This window comes from Solanum lycopersicum, chromosome 4, assembly GCF_036512215.1.
Source record: "Solanum lycopersicum chromosome 4, SLM_r2.1".
NCBI lineage: Eukaryota > Viridiplantae > Streptophyta > Magnoliopsida > Solanales > Solanaceae > Solanum > Solanum lycopersicum.
This window is the reverse complement of record NC_090803.1, coordinates 49,951,755-49,959,646: the sequence shown is the minus strand read 5'-3', so window position 1 is coordinate 49,959,646 and position 7,892 is coordinate 49,951,755. Positions and strand designations below refer to the sequence as shown.

The 7,892-nt window shown below is 34.6% G+C and overlaps 2 protein-coding genes across 2 annotated transcripts; one reads left to right on the top strand and one right to left on the bottom strand.

Moving 5' to 3' along the window:
* Nucleotides 1–405: 405 nt before the first annotated feature.
* On the top strand, nucleotides 406–3,957 carry VDE (violaxanthin de-epoxidase). The gene is given in 6 exon segments (NM_001247681.2): nucleotides 406–664; nucleotides 1,261–1,568; nucleotides 1,700–1,866; nucleotides 2,665–2,761; nucleotides 2,843–3,234; nucleotides 3,316–3,957. Coding segments are annotated over 5 exon segments (1,437 nt in total). The 5' UTR covers nucleotides 406–664; nucleotides 1,261–1,289; the 3' UTR covers nucleotides 3,818–3,957.
* Nucleotides 3,958–4,096: 139 nt separating this feature from the next.
* LOC101268176 (uncharacterized) lies at nucleotides 4,097–7,385 on the bottom strand. Its single transcript, XM_004237451.5, has 7 exons — nucleotides 6,898–7,385; nucleotides 6,620–6,788; nucleotides 6,183–6,363; nucleotides 6,021–6,104; nucleotides 5,719–5,826; nucleotides 4,636–4,905; nucleotides 4,097–4,437 (listed from the first exon to the last, which is right to left on the bottom strand). Exons 1-7 carry the CDS (start codon nucleotides 7,166–7,168, stop codon nucleotides 4,342–4,344), a joined length of 1,179 nt encoding a protein of 392 aa, XP_004237499.1. The 5' UTR covers nucleotides 7,169–7,385; the 3' UTR covers nucleotides 4,097–4,341.
* Nucleotides 7,386–7,892: the final 507 nt, after the last annotated feature.

The window sequence follows — 7,892 nt, the reverse complement described above, 5'->3', positions numbered from 1 at the left end:
TCAAGTTTATTTTTAAAATTTTAGAATAAAATATAATTTTATATTAAATAAAGAATTTGAAAAGTAATTATTTTATATTTCATGAGAATTGTATAGAGTGATTATTTTGAAAAACAAATTATATTATGAAATAAGAACATGAAATAGAAATAAAAATAAAAATAATAATATGATATTGAAAAGAAAAAAGAAAATTTATTTTTAAAAAGTATAATAAAGAATTAGATTGGAATTGATTATGGGAAAAAAAAAAAACTCTATACTCAAAAGAATAAAATAGAATGTATGATAGGAGATGTTTTCGGGGATCAAAAATGTCAAATATTTGCATAGATAGGGGATTATTTTTGCTAAGTGGTAAACATTAAGGACCATAGTTGTCCAAGCCCCTATGCATTCGATCATTTTTTTTGGGCAATTGCCAAAACCATCCAAAAGGAGAAGAAAATGAAAAAAGAGAGGAAGTGCAGAAACAAGAAAATGTGGTGACGTTGCTAAGCTAATTATCACAAAATGTCTTATCCCCCTTCATCCATTTCCCCTTCACTCAACTCTTTCACACTTAAAACACCCAAAAATTCAGAAGAAGAAAAAAAAAGATGCAAAATCCACAACAACTCTTTATACTCAACGTTCAATCTTCATAGCACTCTATTTACATGAGGTCAGTTATTGGGATTTATATTTATATTCACATACTCATCTTTTACTCTTTGAGTATATTATGATTCTGCATTTGACAATTTAACTTGTCAATTTTAGCTTTGTAAATGTGCTGCTCCGTCTCAATTTATGTGATACAAGTCATACAAATGATCCCTTTTACTTAAAATTTATGCTAACTCAAATGGTGTCACACTAATTGGGACGGAAGGAGTAGTATTTAATGTTAAACTGAAGGTGAATAGAGAGGAACATGAAAGGGTGAGTTCTTGATTGATTGTGAACTATGCACCAAAACCTTTAGTTGGAACTGAAGATGAATGTGGGAAGTTGAAAATTTATCTGCATTTCAATATTTGACCTTAAATCCTACTTATGTATCATAGAATTTCAATCAACTAGTGAATGTGGAAAAATTCTTGATTGTGAATCTGATAGTAAGATTTGATATGTGCTGACGTGCAACACACACGCACACACGTAGAATATGCATCTTGGACCAATCAGTCTGATATGTGCGCGTGTGTGTTGCACAGAGTAGATATCAATCAGAAAGATTTAGAAGATAGCACAATCTGATATACTTCATTTCTATAGGTTGGAGTTGGTGGTCATTCAATTGAATAATGGCGCTTGCCCCTCATTCAAACATTCTGTGCAATCATGAGGCCATCAAATGTCAAGTTGGATCAAGGCTTCAGAGTCATACAAGATTTAGCTGGGGTAGAGCAGATTACTTTGGTAGTATAGTCCTAGTGAAAATTTGTTCCAGAAGACAGATACCTACATACTTGCAGAAATCTTCTAGAATATGTTGTGGTTTGGATTCTAGAAGTCTGCAACTATCATCACGGGGGAAACAAAATCTTTCTTCTGCACATAGAATTAACCAGAATGTACCTAAGGTGAGTTTGATATTATTTTGTTCTGTTGCTTCTCGTTTACTACTTTCCGAAGGAATGTGGGGGTCTAGCTCTGTCCTCTGCATCCTTTTCATCCTCTTCTTTCTCTTTGCTGACAGAAGTCCTCTATATAGGGAAATACAATATGGAAATTTCCAGAAGATGTAGCTTTGATGGTCTTGAAGAAATGGGGCCAATTGGCCAAAACAGCAATTGTAACTATATTTATTTTGTCAGTTGCTTCAAAGGCTGATGCCGTTGATGCTCTCAAAACTTGTACTTGCTTACTGAAAGAGTGCAGGTAATTTGCAGATGTTACTAAAGTATGCCGGTATACTTCCTTCTACCGAGCTGCCAATATATTTTGTTTTGCTACCCTTCTTATGTTTCTTTCAAGAGCTTTGAGCTTGTTTACTTCTATTACATATAAAAATACACAAGGAATGTGAAATTGGTTCTTGTTTGTACACTGTGGATTGTCGTCCTGAATTAATAATTGAGTGCAGTGGTAAGGATGTCAAATTCAGTTTTCACGGACATAGACTGTCTCTAGCTTTTTATGATCAACTGTCCATAAGTTCTCGATTCTAGTCGTAATTATCGATAAAATCAAGTTTTAAGCATGTTCAAAGTGAAACATAACCCCAACCGTAATGCTTTTCCATCTATTCCTTTCCGATTTTGAGACTGTTAAGACTTTCTGTGTTCTAATTAGGCCATGAGAATAGCAGTATGAATTTGACTTATTTGGAGCAAGTTTTTTTAGACCTTTACGGTGGTAAAAGCAACTGATACTGTTGCTGTGCTAGGGATGCAGGAAAGTTTTTACTATTATTCCAATTTCCCTGAATCTCAAAAGATATCTTTTTGTCTCGTGCCACAATTTGATGAACTTGTAAAGATATAGCCACACAAATGTCTTAGGTTTATTTTAGACCACAAAATTCACAAGTCTTTTTTTCTTTCTTAAAGTTTTTGCTAAGTCAAACTGTCCAACAAAAATTAGGACGGAGGGAGTAGTATTGATGAGTTTCAACCTCCATCCCTAACATGCATGTCTGATACTCTTAGGTGACTTATTAAAGTATTATGCTTTCAGGATAGAGCTTGCGAAGTGCATCTCAAACCCTGCATGTGCAGCTAATGTTGCCTGTCTCCAAACATGCAACAATAGACCTGATGAAACGGAATGTCAGGTGTCTACAAACATCTTATTAAAACTGAATATTGATTTGATCACATTTATGGAATATTAATATGTTGGAATATGGGTGCAGATAAAATGTGGTGATTTGTTTGAAAACAGTGTTGTAGACGAGTTCAATGAGTGTGCAGTCTCCCGGAAGAAATGTGTACCTCGTAAATCTGATGTTGGTGACTTTCCTGTGCCTGATCCCAGTGTTCTCGTCCAAAAGTTTGACATGAATGATTTTATTGGAAAATGGTACATCACTCGCGGTTTGAATCCCACATTTGATGTTTTTGATTGTCAATTGCATGAGTTCCATACAGAAGGAAACAAACTTGTGGGAAGTCTGACTTGGAGAATAGGGACACCTGATGGAGGATTTTTCACTCGATCCGCAGTGCAAAAATTCGTGCAAGATCCAAAGTATCCCGGGATACTCTACAATCATGATAATGAGTATCTTCACTACCAAGATGACTGGTATCTCACTTCCTACAGTCTCCATATTGTTTGTACTTGCATTGTGATTCACCTAAACACGTTAATTGATTTTCTCTGCAGGTATATTTTGTCATCCAAAGTTGAAAACAGTCCAGATGATTACATATTTGTGTACTATAAGGGCAGAAATGATGCATGGGATGGATATGGTGGTTCTGTACTTTATACTAGAAGCTCCGTTTTGCCTGAAACGATTATACCTGAGTTGCAAATTGCAGCTCAAAAAGTTGGTCGTGATTTCAACACTTTCATAAAAACAGACAATACTTGTGGCCCTGAGCCACCCCTTGTTGAACGGTTAGAGAAGAAAGTGGAAGAAGGAGAGCGGACAATCATAAAAGAAGTCGAGGAAATAGAAGAAGAAGTCGAGAAGGTGAAGGAAAAAGAAGTCAGCTTATTCAGTAGACTGTTCGAAGGTTTCAAAGAGCTGCAACAAGATGAAGAAAACTTTATAAGAGAGCTCAGCAAAGAAGAAATGGATATTTTGGATGGACTTAAAATGGAAGCAACTGAAGTAGAAAAACTCTTTGGAAATGCATTACCAATAAGGAAATTAAGGTAAATATTGTTATGAGAGTTATATTAGAAACCATCCACATACAGAATGTATAGATTGTATTTAATTTACTTTTTATCTTTTTGTCTGGAATAGATTGCTTATATATCATGTAATGCTCCAAATAATATATCTTCTCCTTTAAAATCCTTTTCTGGTGTTTTAACTGCAGACATTGTAGGATTTTCCTCTATGCATCAATAAGCTATTTATATTTCGATCCCCACATTCAGTAAAATCAAATATGTGAACTCAACACTACGTTTAACTAAGAAGTTCGATCCATTACAAAAACAAAACTATTCCTTTACTGATGCCGCTACCATCAGAGGCCTTGGTTCATTTCATTCCATACGCAAAACAATATACTGCAAACAGCATTCAACATTTTGAGTTTAACAATTCAGTTATCCATCTATACATTCCACCACTGCAAACTACAAAAGGTAACTTTCTTCACCAAACGACCATAGCTTGTGAGTTTCTGCAGATATTTTGCAAAGAGAGTGAAGGACCGCGAAATATGGTCATCAGCTTGAAGAACCATCATCCAAACAGTGATCCCAGATTAACTTCAAGTTGTCTTCCAGCATTTTAAGCACCAGGTTTTCGTCAATCGTTTCCTCCTGCATTTTAGGTAAGAAAATGTATTAAATTAATTATTTCAGTAGTGAAGGGGTCAAGTAGAAAAAGAAACAGAAAGGCTTATCAACTGGATTGGAATCAGTCATTGAATTTTGTTTCTCCAGCTGAACTGGATGATGTTTTGCCCAAATGTATTACCAATAGAAATAGACATAATTGCTCATTAGAAGAAAATCTACCTGCAATTGGGATAAAATCCCAGACATTTTCAGGTTAACTTCCTGTGCAACCTCACCAGTTGAAGATCTGAAATCATATCGATCTGCATGTCTAAGCTTAAGCCTAATTGACGAATTCCCATACGATTTTGCAGTTGTGTGCCAGACACCGGTAACAGCATATCGACTCCCTGAAGAATCCTCGCCAAAGGGCCATCTCAGCCCACCCTTAACTTCAGAGTCCAACACAGCTGAACCGATAAGACTTTTAATTTCATTGATCTCCTCATCCTGGGAAAAAGCAGAGAGTGATACAATAAGAACACAAACACTACTGGTGTCCTTTCAGTTGAGAGTGCAGAAGTCATGATGAGAAGATGGAAATTGAAGTGCAAATAAAATAATTCACACAGAAAAAGGTTCTTCTTCGCTGGAATGGAGGTAAAATATGTACATCCAAAGTGCAGACAAATTTCATCGGTACTCTAAAATCTATGGGTTTTGTTAATACCTGTACTTACCAATGTAAATATCAAAAGTATCATCCCTGGTACACTATATGACTAGACAATTTAAATACATTAGACTTGAAAGTCTGCTTACTTGGGGTGTAACTTTATATTTGGTTGGGTTTTCGAAGCCCTTAAATCTTATTAAGTGTAGGTAGTTAGAGATCCCAAAACAAATCAAATTCATTAAGTAACCACCTTAACACTGAATGCATGTGAAGAATATCTTCATTTCTACTTTTTGCCTCTGTATCCTTTTTCCTTTTTTTCTCTCTTCTACTTACCCTCCTTTGTATTTCATCGTAGAAATGATTTGTATCTAGCTCAATCCAGTTACCAGAGATCTCCAATAACGCACAGTATTTGAGCATTTTAAACCCTACTGGTCAACCCAATAGGCTATTCATTTTGCTGTTCACAAAAATCAAACCCTCTCCCAAATCGACGAAACATGAAAAAACAAGAAATTTGAACCAAGAGTAACTGAATAAACATGTCTCCAGTTCAGAAGATATCAAATATTGGGTGAAACTTCTAAGTATGAGTATACGACCTATGACTTTCAAGATATTTGATCCTCAATGAAGTAACTTACAGATAAACCCGTCATGATTTTCTTGGTGTTTAACATCAACCTCAGGTCTAAGCTTTTGCCAGGACAGCTCATGTCTGCAACCATGTTGCGTACTTGGTTCAGCTCAATCTAAAAGAAAAAGTGTAGCGTCAGAAGATTGATAAGGAATGACAAACTGCAAGAAGTAAAGCATGCAAAAGATAGGTAAGAGGAGGTAAATATGTTCATGACAACAATTAATGTTGTTTTTCTAGTTGGAAAATAAACAGTTAATTGGGCATCTTACAGCAAGTTCATTAAGAACCAGGGAATGGAGAAGTAACCTTATGGAGCTGAATTTTCTCCTGATCCTTGACCACCGTACATTTGCAGGTGACAGTTGAATCAGCGCGCATGTTGTCTGAAAGCTACAAAGCACAAGGGATACTACTAAAAGAAGCAACACATAAAGAGAAAGAAACTTGTTAGAAACATGAAAATATTACCTTGACGTAGTATAATTCCTTCTCCTCCACATATTGTAAGTCAAGTTTTTCAACTGCAAGGTTTCGTATATATTCCATGTATGAAAGAGGAACACTGGTATAGAAAGATTTTCTCATTTGCCTCAAGGTAGTTTCCTTTAATAGGTTACTATTGAGGGATTCTTGACTTTTTGCAGAAATCCTACAAGACAGAGAATTTGAGGAGGATTACATGTTAAACACACTGGATTTAATCGACTCAACAAAGTAGTGCTTCAGACATCGCCAAAAGAAGAAACATTCTAACACGTAGGAGAAAAGTTAAAAGAGTTACATGTCAAAGTAAAATAAGTCAGCGATTTACAGAAGTTGTAGTTTGCTTTACCAGACAAGAAAATTGTGTAGTATAATAAAATGGATTTGAATAAAAGTGATTATGAGAAATGGACAATACTAACCCATGAAAGAGAATTCTTCCAAAACGAGCAACTAGACTCGGCTTTGATTCTTCTTCCATATTAGATTCCTCCATTACAGATTTGACATGTTGAAATGACAAAAGTAAGTCTTCCATCACATTTTTAGCCACCAAACGCCATGGCTCATCATTCGTTCCTCCATTGCAACCTCAAAAATAGAAAAAAGGATTTAGAAACCCAAACTCTGGAAGCATTTATTTATCAAATACACATAAAAATTTAGATTTTGCAGAAAAAGAACAAAAAAGTAGTAGTACCTTGCATTAGCACCAAACGAAGAGGATTTTCGTTAGATTTTTGATGGATAGAAAGAGGTTGAAGGTTGACAAGAGATGAAAAATGAGTCAAACCAACAGGGAACCATTTCCTAACTGCACCATGAGCATAACGGATCTCGAGCCGAATGTTTTCCTTTCTCTTGAAATTCAGGCTTTTTCTCAAGGCAGGTAGCACTGATTCCGGTGCCGGAGTTGGTTCCGGCGACGGTGAACCCTTTGTGTGCCTCTTGTGTGGTGGAATGTAAGACATGGCTCGGAGACACTGTTCAGTTGTAGACTACACTCAGAGAGACTGTTCAGTTGTAGACTACACTTTACTCTTCAAAGAGTGTTTGGATTGGCTTATAATAAAGTTACTAATAATGTTATTAGACAGCAACAAAGGTAGTTTGACGGATGGCGACTGATCGCCTTCCTACCATAATGCAATTTCTTTTATACCAAGTAATTTGCCTCTCGATTCTCACAATAATAAATAATTACATTGAACTTATAAATAATATTTTACTGTTATTTATATATTAAAATTAAAAAATAAAATAAATTTTTAAAAAAATATTAGTAATATTTTAACGTAAATTTTTAATTATCAGATAACTCAAGAATATCTAATGAATGAATTATTTACGAAGAATAAATTATTGATTCTTTAATCAATATTAAAACGAAAAACAAAGAAGAACATAAGAATATATGTATATACAACAATATTTCGTGATTAAAAAAACATTGAAGTTGCACAGATTTTACAATTGTGATATATGTCTTGGGAGAAAATTCAAATTTTTTTAACATATTCAAAAAAATTACGTTTGAACTGAAAAACAATTATAACTTTTGAACTTGCATAATGTATTTCTTCAATTGATAAGTGAGAAATTTCATATCTATGTAAAAATGGATAATTTGTAAGCTTATGTATAGTACTTTCAAGTTGTAAAATTTAATATAGAATATCAAAACATGAATTCTTG

Coding starts and splice junctions, on each gene's coding strand:
- LOC101268176 (XM_004237451.5), bottom strand. CDS start 7,168: ATGTCTTACATTCCACCACACAAGAGGCACACAAAGGGTTCACCGTCG. Junction 6,364..6,619: donor GGAAGAATTCTCTTTCATGG/GTTAGTATTGTC, acceptor TCTGTCTTGTAG/GATTTCTGCAAAAAGTCAAG. Junction 4,438..4,635: donor GGATTTTATCCCAATTGCAG/GTAGATTTTCTT, acceptor CCTAAAATGCAG/GAGGAAACGATTGACGAAAA.